The sequence below is a fragment of the Arachis ipaensis genome, chromosome B10, assembly GCF_000816755.2.
Source record: "Arachis ipaensis cultivar K30076 chromosome B10, Araip1.1, whole genome shotgun sequence".
Taxonomy (NCBI): Eukaryota; Viridiplantae; Streptophyta; class Magnoliopsida; order Fabales; family Fabaceae; genus Arachis; species Arachis ipaensis.
In genome coordinates this window covers 111,052,842-111,065,804 of record NC_029794.2, presented here as the reverse complement: position 1 = coordinate 111,065,804, position 12,963 = coordinate 111,052,842, and the positions used below count along the sequence as shown (strand labels likewise).

Below are 12,963 nucleotides of genomic sequence, written 5' to 3'. Positions count from 1 at the left end.
TTTGTTAGGGTCTCCTTCGAAGGAATGACGAGAGACCGACCTGGGTGTATACTAATAAAAAAAAAGGGGTATGTTTATCGATATTTGATTATCGGGTAATTAACGTGTGTATAGTGTATACACAGTTACACGCAGTGCCACTAATCAACCTTAAAACCAAGGCGCAAGCCCTAGCTTTTGTTTTGTTTGCGCCATAAAAATACCTACAAGATAGTTGAAAGCAGAAAACCGAAAATGGTGAAAGCAGCAAGTGAAAGTGCGAGCGGTGCAGTCCCTGAATCCGTCATTGATTCAGTGAACGAGACTCTCTCAAACCTTCAAGAATTGAAGCAACACTTTCAGCAATTCATGCCTCTCTTCTCCGACCCTCAAGTCCTCTCTCAAATGCCCCCTCTCCACCGTGCTCACTCTTTCTTCCTCCTCAGCCAAATCACTTCTAATCTTCTCGCGTGTAATTCCAAATCCCTTCAAAAATGCACAAAGTTTACCTTTTTATCATTCTGTAATTTTACTATGCCAATTTCTTTTATTCTGCTTCGATGCAAAGTTTTGTTTTTTTTTTTTTAGTTAATATTATTGTTTTTGTTGTCTGCAGTGAATTTGAGGTGTAGCGGGGTTCACCCAGATGATCATCCTATTAAATCAGAGCTTGTAAGTTTCTGATAGTTTTGTGAAAGGGCTTGTGTGGTTTACATTTTTTTATACCAAAAGTTGAAATCTTTATGTTCCTGAAGCACTTCTTTGTGAAGATTTTATCAGAGCATATGTTACAGCTTATAAAATGTAACCAAATGAACTCTAACTCTGTTGCATGCTTATTCCTTTCTTATTTGTTTGATTGAATTGCTCGACTTCTGAATTCTTAGGATAGAGTGAACTTATATCAAGACAAACTGGAACGTTTGCTAGATTTAATGCAAGGTATGTGTTGCTTTTTTTTTTTTTTAACAATGTGTTGAATGTGTGGTGGGTTTGAAGAGGCCTTTTAGTGAAAGAATTCCAGTTTGTATTAGCATTGTCCTATCCTTCAGTTATTTTTGTCTGAAATCCGATTGGAGTGCTTTCCATTTTGTGTGTGAAGCTCCACTTCGACCGTCTACCACCTTGAATTATCAGGCCGCTACGCGATTTATAGAACACTCTCTCCCCGACCTCACTCAAGGTGGGTAATGAATGAAGTATTTAATTTCTTTCTCAGATCATGGGTGTTGATCTTTTGTATGTAATGAGTTTGTTATTTCATGCAGAGCAGAGGCAAAATATGAGGAGCATAAGTAGAGGGGAGAGACGTCAAGGGTGTGCTGGTCAAAAGAGGAAGTATCAGTCTTCTGAAAAACAATCTGTTCAAAATGCCACCAAGGAATTCTTGGAGAAAGCAGCCCTTGAGCTTTTTGGTAATAATCCTGACAGTATTAAGGGACCATTACGATTTGACATGTCAGATGACGACAGCCATGATGATGACGACAACGACAATGAACAAACTGTAGCCTGATTTTTCCTGAATTCTGGTATTGTTTTCATTTCCAAAAGTCTTTTTTGGTTGTAGCTGCCATGTGAATCTAATATATGATTTAGAGTGTTTAGAAGTTTTACTGTCAGCAAGCATTATAATTTATAGTAATACATGTTGAAGATCTTTGTGAATTTTGCCTTTGTATCCACTAGATATATATATACACTGGCTAGGAAGCCGGAGTTGCATTTCGGTTTTAGTAGTACTAAACCATGATGAGGACTAAACCATTAACCCAGAAATATAAGTTGACAAAAATTAGCTGAGCAATTGCCGAATATATTAAAACTTAAAGGGCTAAAAAGCAAAACAAAGTGTCCATTATGGAATCCCTCTTAGGCCAATGGTAATTCAATGGTTACTTAGTCATCAACAGCTGCTACCTCACTAAGCTACCGGGCAGAGCCTACAGATCACTTAGCTGCTAAAAATGGATAAGATAATAGAGTATCTTACCAGGGAAGAGAGCTGGACTCAATCTCAGTCTTCATTTTCGGAAAGTCAATGACAGACTTTTGTTTTCAAGACTTTACTAGCTTTCTACTTTCATACTTGACTTTACTACCTTAGCTGAATTAGGACGGAAAGTGTGACATACTTCAAATCGATAATTAATCCCTTCTAAGGCCAATCTTCCATACGATGACAGAAAAATGGGTCACGAAGGCTCTTTCCTTGAAACCTAGCTTTCCTAACTCTAACTACCAGACCTTTTGGTCAAGAGGCATTCTCTAACTGATCTATCAAATGCTCTTTCTTTAACAGCTAATAAATCAAGGGCAGGAACTGACCTACTATATAGCCCTTCTCTAACTTGAAGCTATCCTTTCAAAGTGAAATTGAATCCCTAACTTCCCAAGGAGTGGAGAATATGAATATAGGATCCGATTGAGCTGCTAACTTGAACTTCCTCAATTCAACTGCAGCCTTTCCTCCCTTTTTAGTATTAGTAAAAGACCAAGAGCTAGGGGTTTACTCAATGAGTGGGAAAAAACGGGCACATTCTTAAAAAATACATGACTCTGGCTTCTATGTCTTCTCTTGCAGCTTATGACTGATTAATGAATGCTATAGTCATTCTTACTTCGTAGTGCTTAATGCTCAGCCAAATAAAACGAAAACGAACAAGGAAGCTCCTTATTCTCAAGTACTGGCATGTAACAAAAGAGAAGTAAGATTACAGCCTTCCAGGCCTACTTTCTTCCAATGCATTCGTATTCCCGTAAGGAAGTGCTTTCTTTCTTACTTTAAGACTTCCCTACCTATGGTCTTTCTGTAACTGAAAAATCAATTAGTCTGGATCTTAGCGCTAACTTCAGCCTACTAGCTTGATTCTCAATTTCCTCGAGCACAACAAGATAAATAGGAATCGAAGCCTGATCTCCGGCTTTCCTAAAAGCTGCTTCGGTCCCAAACTATTTGTTTTTTTGAGTTACAGCTCATAATATCCATACTTCTCTCAGGACGGAAGTCTAACTTACTTCTAAGTACTTTTAGTACACAAAGGTCAGTGTAAAAAGAGAAACTACTTACTAAGTCCTCAATACTTAACTTTTTGGTGTTTTGTGCTATCTTAAAGCATTAAGCTTAATTGTTTTTAATTAATCTTATGAGGATTCCACGCACTTACAAGTTACAATTCTAACCATTACCTTTTCTTTTTTTTTTTGGTTGAAATCTCTGTCTTTTCCATCAAATTTAGGATTCAATGCAAACTGGTATTATTTGGATAGCTATCTTGGCGACACAGACTCACTGTTCATGACATGGTGGCATGTTGGTGGCCTGTGTGAAGTTATTTTCATTGTTCGCAAGAGAGGAGCACTATGTCTGTGTATGCTTGTTATATCGTGTTCTAGGTTGGATTCTATACTTTTCAGTTTTCACTGTTTGTGTATATGCTTCAATTTTGGATGATAGTTTTTCTGCTTGATTTATTTTTGCTGATGCATCGTTATTTTAGTACACATTTTTGCATAACTGGGTTTCCACAAAACAATTTCAGAATTTTAGCTCCTTTTCAGTATCATAATTTGTTAGCAGCCATTGCTGGTATCTCCTTCCTGCTGTTTTTAAAACAAGTGAGGAAAAAAAAGATCATTTTTAAAAGTTAATTATCCCAAATTACTATAAGAAATTTTTAGTAGGGCATTCCAGGTCTTAACAAATTTTAATCACCAAATCCCTACATCAAAATTATTTTCTTTTTAAAAGTGGATCGGTTTGAAATTTTTAAAACTTTAGAGACTGTATCGAATAAAGATAGAGATTGATTTGTCTAATTTTTTACCAAATTTTGACATTGAGTGTCTATCAAAAATAAAATAGTTAAAATTTATTACTCGATTAGTCATTATGAATTTCTTGAAAAAAAAATCCTTAATTTCTATAAATTTGAATCAAATACTTAAATTTGAAAGAATATGCGCACGAGGTAAATTTCTTATAAAAAGAATCATATGATAAATTATAACAAAACTAGAAAGAATAAGAAATCACAGTAATCTCACTGTGACGCACACTCTCACAGAAACCTATTAACTTGTATAAAATGCAAAATTGGAGGGTAATTCATTCACATTCACATCAGAAAACAGCCCACACTCATAGCCACCACTCCCAGAGCCATCAGAAGGCCACTCTTCAAAACCGTGGCATCACTACTCGGAGCAACAGCTGGACCTTCAAACTCTCCTGATGGTGCCGGAGAAGGCGCTGGAGAGAAACCAGCAGACCATCTTCCTCCCCTCGGAGACATAACGACGACAACGAGCTTCTGGCCTTTCTCGCAGTGACCCTTTGCCCCACTGATGAAGTAGAATGCGCCTGGACGGTCAAGCTCCACCTTAGTGATGCCATCATTGTACTCCTTCATTGGGTTTGAGGTGCTGCAGTTACCATAGTCTTCTTTGTCCACTTCCAAAACCGAGTCTTTTCTGCCATTGTATTTCCACACTGAAATGACAAAGTATGTCAGTGATTGAAGATTGAGATTATTATGAAACAAGAAAAAGAAAGAAAGAAAAGGTGATGCTATTATTTGTCACCAAGATGATCGCCAACTTGGAAACGAGATCTTTCAGCCCATTTGTTGAGAGAGTTGGCTTCAGAGGATGGAATCTTCCAAGCATCAATCTTGCCACCAACCAAGTGCTCCTTAGCTGAGGAGAATCCAAAGAGAAGAAACAAGGTGAAGATTGCAGAGGAAACTATTGAACAACCAGCCATTGTATTATTTTGAGAAAACAAAGAAGAAAGAGGTGGTTTATGTTGTTCTTTCGGGCTTTGTTGTGTTGTGTATACTATATATATATATAACACTAACCAAGAGAAAGTAGCCGTTGAGGCAGAGACTGAGAAATGCCTAATGAGTGTGGGGGCCACTGTAACGGTACAAGCGCTCATGGAAATTGCACTCTCTCTCTCTGTAACACTGTTTCCACATATGATGAAAAATGAAACGAAAGAAAACGAGAAGAAAAATAAATACAAGGGAAAAAAATAGAAAGAAAAATAAATTATTTTATGTGTTGTTTGGATAAAAAAATAGAGGAAATTTTTTTCTGTTTAGATGAAATGAAAAGTGAGAAATGAAAAGTGAGAAGAGCAAAAATTATAATAGAAAAAAATTATATTAATACCTTTAGATTTTTTTATTTTTTGAGTGAAGTATCGTTTTTGTTCCCCACGTTTGTGGTAAGTCCTAAAGTTGTCTCTAACGGTTTAATCGTCTTATTTAAATTCCTAACGTTTCAAAATTGACTCAATGTTGTCCTGCCGTTAGGGATCCGTTAACAGAATTGACGGCAGGACAAAATTGAGACGATTTTGAAACGTTAGGGACTTAAATAGGATGAAAACGTTGGGGACAAAAACGATACATAGAAATAAATTTTAATTTTATCCTTCAATAATATCAATTTTTTACTATACACAGTATTCAATTATTTTTTAATCACATCTAAGTAAATTACACTTAATTATATTACTTTCATTCTAAATAGATTATTTTTTTTATAATTTTACTCTTAAAGATTTTTAGTTATCATGAAATATTTGTAGAATGATTAGTATATAAACTTGCAGAAAAAAAATATATATAATAAAATATAAATTATATCTTTTATCTCTAATGTATCAAAATTATTTAAAATTATAAAAAAATAATTTATTTAAAATAAAAATAATGTGATTAAGTGTAATTTACTTAAATGTAATTAAAAAATAATTGAATACTATGTACAGTAAAAAATTGATATTATTGAAAGACAAAATTGAATTAAAAATTATTTTTATGTATCATTTTTGTTCCCAACGTTTTTGTCCTATTTAAGTCCCTAACGTTTCAAAATTGTTTCAATTTTGTCCCGCCGTCAATTCTGTTAACGGATCTCTAACGGCAGGACAACATTGAGTCAATTTTGAAACGTTAGGGACTTAAATAGGACGATTGAAACGTTAGGGACAACTTTGGGACTTACCCAAACGTTGGGGACAAAAATAATACTTTACTCTTATTTTTTTTTATTAATCAAATGGTGAATTAGTAATTTTACCTTTATTTATACATTTTTTCTTTATTTTCATCAGAAGAATAAATTTTGGTAGGTGGCACACTATTTTTTGTTGAGTAAAGTATCGTTTTTGTCCCCAACGTTTGGGGTAAGTCCTGTTTGTGTCTCTAACGTTTATATAGTCTTATTTGTATCTTTAACATTTGTAAAAGTGATTCAATTTTATCCTTCCGTCAATTGCACATCATGAGTTTCGGTTAGAGTTCTAGAAATCTCTTATTGAAATTAGAATACAGATGTCTGTCTGACACAAAATCAATGATTCACCCTGAGTAATAGCTCACACAATTCTGTTTGTGTTTCTAACGTTTATATAGTCCTATTTGTATCCTTAATATTTGTAAAAGTGATTCAATTTTATCCTTCCGTCAATTGCACATCATGAGTTTCGGTTAGAGTTCTGAAAATCTCTTATTGAAATTAGAATATAGATGTCTGACACAGAATCAATGATTCACCCTGAGTAATAGCTCACATAATCAATGATCCACCCTGAGTAATAACTCATCAAAAGTTGAAACTAATCCCTGCGATATTTAATTAATTTTTTTTAGGGATATAATTGAATCTGAAGATAAATAATGGATACAATATTAAAACTGAATACATCCAAGTGAGACATAATTAAAAAATACAATCTGATCTTTTAGTGTAGTTGACGACACAAAAATATTGAATCACTTTTACAAACGTTAGAGATACAAATATGACGATTTAAATGTTAGGAATACAAATAGAACTTACTCCAAATGTTGGGACAAAAACAATATTTTACTCCTTTTTTTTTTCTTCTATTCAATTTTCCTTTCTCGTCTAAACAATAAAAAATTCATATTTTCGTCCATTTTCTTTCTTCACATTTTCGTCCTTTTTTTCTTCCATTCAATTTTCCTTTCTCGTCTAAACAAAAATGATACATATAAATTAGTAATCTATTGACGCCTTGACAGTAAAATAAATTTCTTTCTTTTTATCATTAATTATAACAACTTAGATCCATCTCTATAACACATTAAGACAAATTTAAAAATAACTTCTTATATCAAATTTAAAAATATTTTTATAACTATTTCAATTCAACATTACTTATCAAGTTCTAGCACAATAAAAATACCGCACTACTAAAGTTATTATAGATTTTAAATTTTCTTTTTCAGTTAGAAGTCCTATTATATCTATAAAAAAGGATATCTTCGAAAAACGATATTTATTATCGATTTACAAAGAAGGGTAAGAATTCAAAAAAAAAAAAAAATCAACGAAACCGAAGATAAAAAGATATTGGTATCGAAGAAATCCCTTGTAACAAAATTTATTTTTATTTTAGACGATAGAAGTGGCCGTTACGATATATAAAAAAAATGCTCGATTTGTGTTACGGACTGTCAAGTCCAGCCCAAGAAGTCGCCGGGTCGGGGCATTGCCCCACCCAGGCCCAAACCTCCAGCGAAAGAGTTCCACGGGTCGGTCCCCCATACCCGACCCAGGGCCCGACCGACTTACCACCCAAAGCGTGCTATCGCTCGGGTCGGTGTCCTCAGGGTCAGTACCCGGCATCCCGACCCAAAGTCCGGGATGACCTGCTCACGTGGGAAGCGACAGCTCACAGCTCCTCTATCAATGGACTCAACCATTGATAGGCCCACCCAACGTAGTATATAAGGGGAGAGGACAGCTCTCCCCCCGAGGTACGTCACTTTCTTACCTAATACAGCCATCCTCTGGTACGGACTCTGACTTGATCGTCGGAGTGTCCTTGCAGGTGGCCACCCCCTCGCTCCGTTCAGCCTCTAGCGTCAGCACACTTTGATTCTCGCTTCACGTCAGCTCGGGGTCTCTCCCTCTCTCCTACTGATCACCACCCGACAACCCGAGAACACCAGGTAACGAACAATTTGAAAATGTCACAACAAAAAAGGGTGCAAAATTCTTTCATCTGCGTAATGGATATAACCCGAAACAACACTCACGCATGAATGATCAAAATATATTTAAACCAACTAATTTAAATATGAATGGTATGACCCTTACTTATCAAGTGTGAGTTATCGCTTTTCTCTTAGAGTATTTTTTTTTGTTTGATACAAAGCAGAAAAGAATTTGATAAAATTGGAGAGTTTTGAGTACAAAATGATATTTTTTCTAAAGTAAATTCTATATTTATGGCTAGTTGATTTGAACTTAATCTTATTTGATCGACATCAACGTTGATCATATCATAAACTCTCACTTAAGATAGTTTTTTTTCCCTTAAATATATATATATATATATATTTGATCATATCATAAACTCTTTTTTAAAATATCTTTTTTCTCAAATAAAGATATATTTGGATTTTTAATTGTGCACTTTATAAAGTATAGGACACCCTTATAAAATAATATCAAAAGAAAGAATTAATTAATAATTGTGGAGTTTAAAGAACTAAGAACAAATCAATTGATGATAACTAAACATTATTATTAAGTTAACAACCCAACTAGGTATGTGATTAGGTTGTTCATGATGCAGAAAATTATAGAAAGTAAACCTGGCCTAATAAACAAGGTAACACAACCCAAAGAAGTGACAATTTTGTGTGGTTAGTGAGTAGAAATCAATATGGACCAAAACTAAGTATCACGCCCAAGTCCATTCAAATCACTCACTCACAAATAGCCTAAAGTATGGTTGCTAGTCACTAACTAAATTGAAGAAAAGTAATTCACTTCCCAGTTCTCTCTCTTCTCTTTTCTCTACCCACGTGAATCACCTCCAAAAAATAAAGCAAGAAAAAGGAACTCTCCTTAGAGCTCAAATCAAAGATGAAAAAGTGGGTTACCAAAATCAAGCAAGAAGAAGAAAGTCAAATGAGTTAGGGCTATAAGCAAAGATCAAATCCGAAGCCTACATCTGAGAAATATTTTTCTCTTTGTGCTTTATTGAAGATTGTTGAAGAAACCTTTCCTCTACATGCACCGAATTGGTAAAATGAAGGTTATAGAACTCTGCTATAGATCAAGGGTCAAGAAAGAAACTTGGAGCCAAAACACAAATGAATGGCTCAGATTCTTGAAGAAATTTAAAGAAGGATGAAAGAGAAGAAGGTTGGTATGGATGCATGTTTACTGAAATCACTGCCACAATCCCATGTCTCTTCTACACCGCCACTGTTGCTGATTTTGGGAAAGAAGAAGTTAACTGTTCAAACCAAGTTTCAAACTTTAGAAGCTTTACTCCTCTATTAAAGGGGTAAACGGCCAGAGATTGATTCGAGGAGTGAGCACATAGTTTGGGTTCTTGTAGCTTACAAAGCTATCCCTTCTTCTTCTTGAACGAGTTTACATTAAATTTTTTGTTCTTCGGTGATCATCTTTTTTTGTTTCTTTTTAATGGAAAAAAGGCATTAAGTGACGAATTAGTAAAAACCATTGAGATAAAAGACAAAGAGAGTTATCAGATAAAAGCCAGAAAATTATGCCAAAACTCTTTTGTATGTTTTTCTATTTTGTACATATGATCTTGAGGGGATTTTCTTGCTAAGTTGGATGAGCACTTAGTGATTGCAAGTCTAGAGAGTGAACCTAGCCAAATCTAGCTTGGGTAGAAGCGATTTGTCATAGATAGGATTGGGTTGAATCCTAGAAAAATTAGTGTTTGTAATCTTTTAAAGACAGTGAAATATTCTACCATTGTTATGGGAGAGACTGGATGTAGGTCACATTGCACATGGTAGCTGAACCAGGATACATGGCTATGTGATTTTCTTCTCTCTACTCCCTTTTGGTTTTCTACGATAAGAGACAAAACAAAAATGTCTCTTGCATTATCTATATTTCTGAAGTCACAGCTATCCTCAAACAGCGAAGTTCCTCTGTGATGAGCGGATAATTTATACGCTTTTTGGCATTATTTTTAGTATGTTTTTAGTATATTTTAGTTAGTTTTTATTATGTTTTTATTAGTTTTTAAATAAAAATTACTTTTCTGTACTTTACTATGAGTTTGTGTATTTTTCTGTGATTTCAGGTATTTTCTGGCTAAAATTGAGGGACCTGAGCAAAAATCTGATTCAGAGGCTGAAAAAGGACTGCAGATGCTGTTGGATTCTGACCTCCATGCACTCGAAGTGGATTTTCTGGAGCTACAGAAGTCCAATTGGTGCACTCTCAATTGCGTTGGAAAGTAGACATCCTGGGCTTTCCAGCGATATATAATAGTTCATACTTTGCTCGAGATTTGATGGCCCAAACAGGCGTTCCAAGTCAGCTCAAGAATTCTGGCGTTTAACTCCAGAACTGGCACAAAAGCTGGAGTTAAACACCCAAACTGGCACAAAAGCTGGCGTTTAATTCCAAGAAAAGTCTCTACACATGAAAGCTTCAATGCTCAGCCTAAGCACACACCAAGTGGGCCCCGGAAGTGGATTTTTACACTAAACACCCTAGCTTACTCATTTTCTGTAACCCTAGGTCACTAGTTTACTATAAAAACTACTTTTAGTGATTCATCTTGTACCTCATGACACTTTACACGTTTCATATTGTATTCTCTACGGCATGAGTCTCTAAAACTGTGACGAGCTTCAAACTCGCGAGTGTTGGGCGTAGTGACAGATGCAAACGGATCAATGGATCCTATTCCGACATGATCGAGAACCGACAGATGATTAGCCGTGCGGTGACAGCGCATTTGGAATATTTTCACTGAGAGGATGGGAAGTAGCCATTGACAACGGTGATGCCCAACTTAAAGCTTGCCATGGAAGGAGCCTTGCGTGCATGAAGAAGAAGATAGTAGGAAAGCAGAGATTCAGAAGACAAAGCATCTTCAAAGCCTCAACTTGTTCTTCATTACTGCATAACAAGTATTTATTTCATGTTCTTTTACTTTTTACAATTAAATCTGAGAATTATTGATATCCTGACTAAGAGTTACAAGATAACCATAGCTTACTTTAAGCCGACAATCTCCGTGGGATCGACCCTTACTCACGTAAGGTATTACTTGGACGACCCAGTGCACTTGCTGGTTAGTTGTGCGGAGTTGCAAAAGTGTGATTGTAATTTCGTGCACCATGTTTTTGGCGCCGTTGCCGGGGATTGTTCGAGTTTGGACAACTGACGGTTTATCTTGTTGCTTAGATTAGGAATATTTTATTTTTGTTGGTTTAGAGTCTTTTATTTGAGTTTAGTTTCATATTTTAAGTTTGGTGTCAATTGCATGCTTTTATTTTCTTTTAATTTTTCGAAATTGCATGTCCTTAGTTCTTTCTTGATTTAAAAAAAAAAATTCTAAGTTTGGTGTCTTCTTTGTGTTTTCCTTTAATTTTTCGAAAATTTATGTTTGGTTTTCTAAAAATTTTAAGTTTGGTGTGTTTTTGTGCTTTTATTTACTTAAAAATTTTTCAAAAATTTGTTCTTGGTGTTCATCTTGATCTTCAAAGTCTTCTTGGTGTTCACCTTGACATTCAAAGTTTTCTTGTTTGTCCTCTCTGTTTTGATCTAAAATTTCTAAGTTTAGTGTCATTTTGTTGTTTTTCTCTTTCTTCATTAAAATTCAAAAATAAAAAAAATATATTTTCTTTATTTTACTCATAATTTTCGAAATTTGGCATTAAAGTAGTCAAAGATTTTCAAAATCATATCTTTTCTTTTTAGTCAAGTCAAAATTCTAATTTCAAAAATTGATCTTTTCAAATCTTTTTCAAAAATCAAATCTTTTTAATTTATTGCAATCATATCTTCTCAATCAAATCTTTTTCAAAATAATTTTCAATCATATCTTTTTGATTGCCAATTTCAAAATCTTTTTAATTAATTAATTAATTTAGTCTTCAATTTGCTTTTATTTTATTTTCTTTTTTTCGAAATTTTATTTTATTTTATTTTCTATTTATTTTATTTTATTCTATTTTAATTTCGGTCACTTTTAATTAAATAAATAAAAATATAATTTATTTGTAATTCATATCAATTCATTTTTCTCCATCATGGACATAAGTGGAAATGAACAGTCCAGAAGGACTCTGGGGTCATATGCTAACCCCATTACAGCTGCATATGGGAGTAGCATCTGTATACCTCCCATCAAAGCAAGCAGTTTTGAGCTAAATCCTCAGCTCATTATCATGGTGCAGCAAAATTGCCAGTATTCCGGTCTTCCACAAGAAGAACCTACTGAGTTTCTGGCACAGTTCTTACAAATTGCTGACACAGTAAAATCCTTAGCTCATTATCATGGTGCAGCAAAATTGTCAGTATTCCGGTCTTCCACAAGAAGAACCTACTGAGTTTCTAGAACAATTCTTATAAATTACTGACACAGTACGTGATAAAGAAGTGGATCAGGATGTCTACAGATTATTACTGTTTCCATTTGCTGTAAAAGATCAAGCTAAGAGGTGGTTAAATAACCAACCCACAGCAAGCATAAAAATATGGAGACAGTTATCAGACAAATTCCTGAATCAATTTTACCCTCCAAAAAGGATGACACAGCTAAGGCTGGACATCCAAGGCTTTAAACAAGAGGATCATGAATCCCTTTATAATGCCTGGGAGAGGTATAGAGGGATGCTAAAGAAATGCCCCTCTGAAATGTTTTCAGAGTGGGTACAGTTAGACATCTTTTACTTTGGACTTACAGAAAGAGCTCAAATATCTCTAGACCACTCAGCTGGTAGATCTATACACATGAGAAAAACAATTAAAGATGCTCAAGAACTCATAGATATAGTTGCTAGAAATCAACATCTGTACTCAAACAGTGAGTCCTCCATAAAAGAAGAGGCTATGGCAGTAACTACTGATCCTAATCCTCAAGAACAGATTGTTGAACTTAATCAGCAATTACTCCTTATGACAAAACAATTAGCAGAATTCAAAGAGATG

General features: G+C 34.7%; 2 protein-coding genes across 2 annotated transcripts; one reads left to right on the top strand and one right to left on the bottom strand.

Moving 5' to 3' along the window:
* Positions 108-3,552, top strand: LOC107623937 (nuclear nucleic acid-binding protein C1D). Its single transcript, XM_016326347.2, has 6 exons — positions 108-451; positions 596-651; positions 867-921; positions 1,082-1,162; positions 1,248-1,511; positions 3,219-3,552. Exons 1-5 carry the CDS (start codon positions 235-237, stop codon positions 1,493-1,495), a joined length of 657 nt encoding a protein of 218 aa, XP_016181833.1. The 5' UTR covers positions 108-234; the 3' UTR covers positions 1,496-1,511; positions 3,219-3,552.
* Positions 3,926-4,824, bottom strand: LOC107621571 (early nodulin-like protein 1). The gene is made up of 2 exons (XM_016323602.2): positions 4,564-4,824; positions 3,926-4,471 (listed from the first exon to the last, which is right to left on the bottom strand). Exons 1-2 carry the CDS (start codon positions 4,742-4,744, stop codon positions 4,098-4,100), a joined length of 555 nt encoding a protein of 184 aa, XP_016179088.1. The 5' UTR covers positions 4,745-4,824; the 3' UTR covers positions 3,926-4,097.

What these genes read in the sequence shown, in the direction of transcription:
- LOC107623937 (XM_016326347.2), top strand. Translation starts at nt 235, where the DNA reads ATGGTGAAAGCAGCAAGTGAAAGTGCGAGCGGTGCAGTCCCTGAATCC. An exon ending in ATCCTATTAAATCAGAGCTT is followed by an intron (nt 652 to 866) that starts GTAAGTTTCTGA and finishes CTGAATTCTTAG; the next exon opens with GATAGAGTGAACTTATATCA. An exon ending in TTTGCTAGATTTAATGCAAG is followed by an intron (nt 922 to 1,081) that starts GTATGTGTTGCT and finishes TTGTGTGTGAAG; the next exon opens with CTCCACTTCGACCGTCTACC.
- LOC107621571 (XM_016323602.2), bottom strand. Translation starts at nt 4,744, where the DNA reads ATGGCTGGTTGTTCAATAGTTTCCTCTGCAATCTTCACCTTGTTTCTT. An exon ending in CCAAGTTGGCGATCATCTTG is followed by an intron (nt 4,472 to 4,563) that starts GTGACAAATAAT and finishes TTGTCATTTCAG; the next exon opens with TGTGGAAATACAATGGCAGA.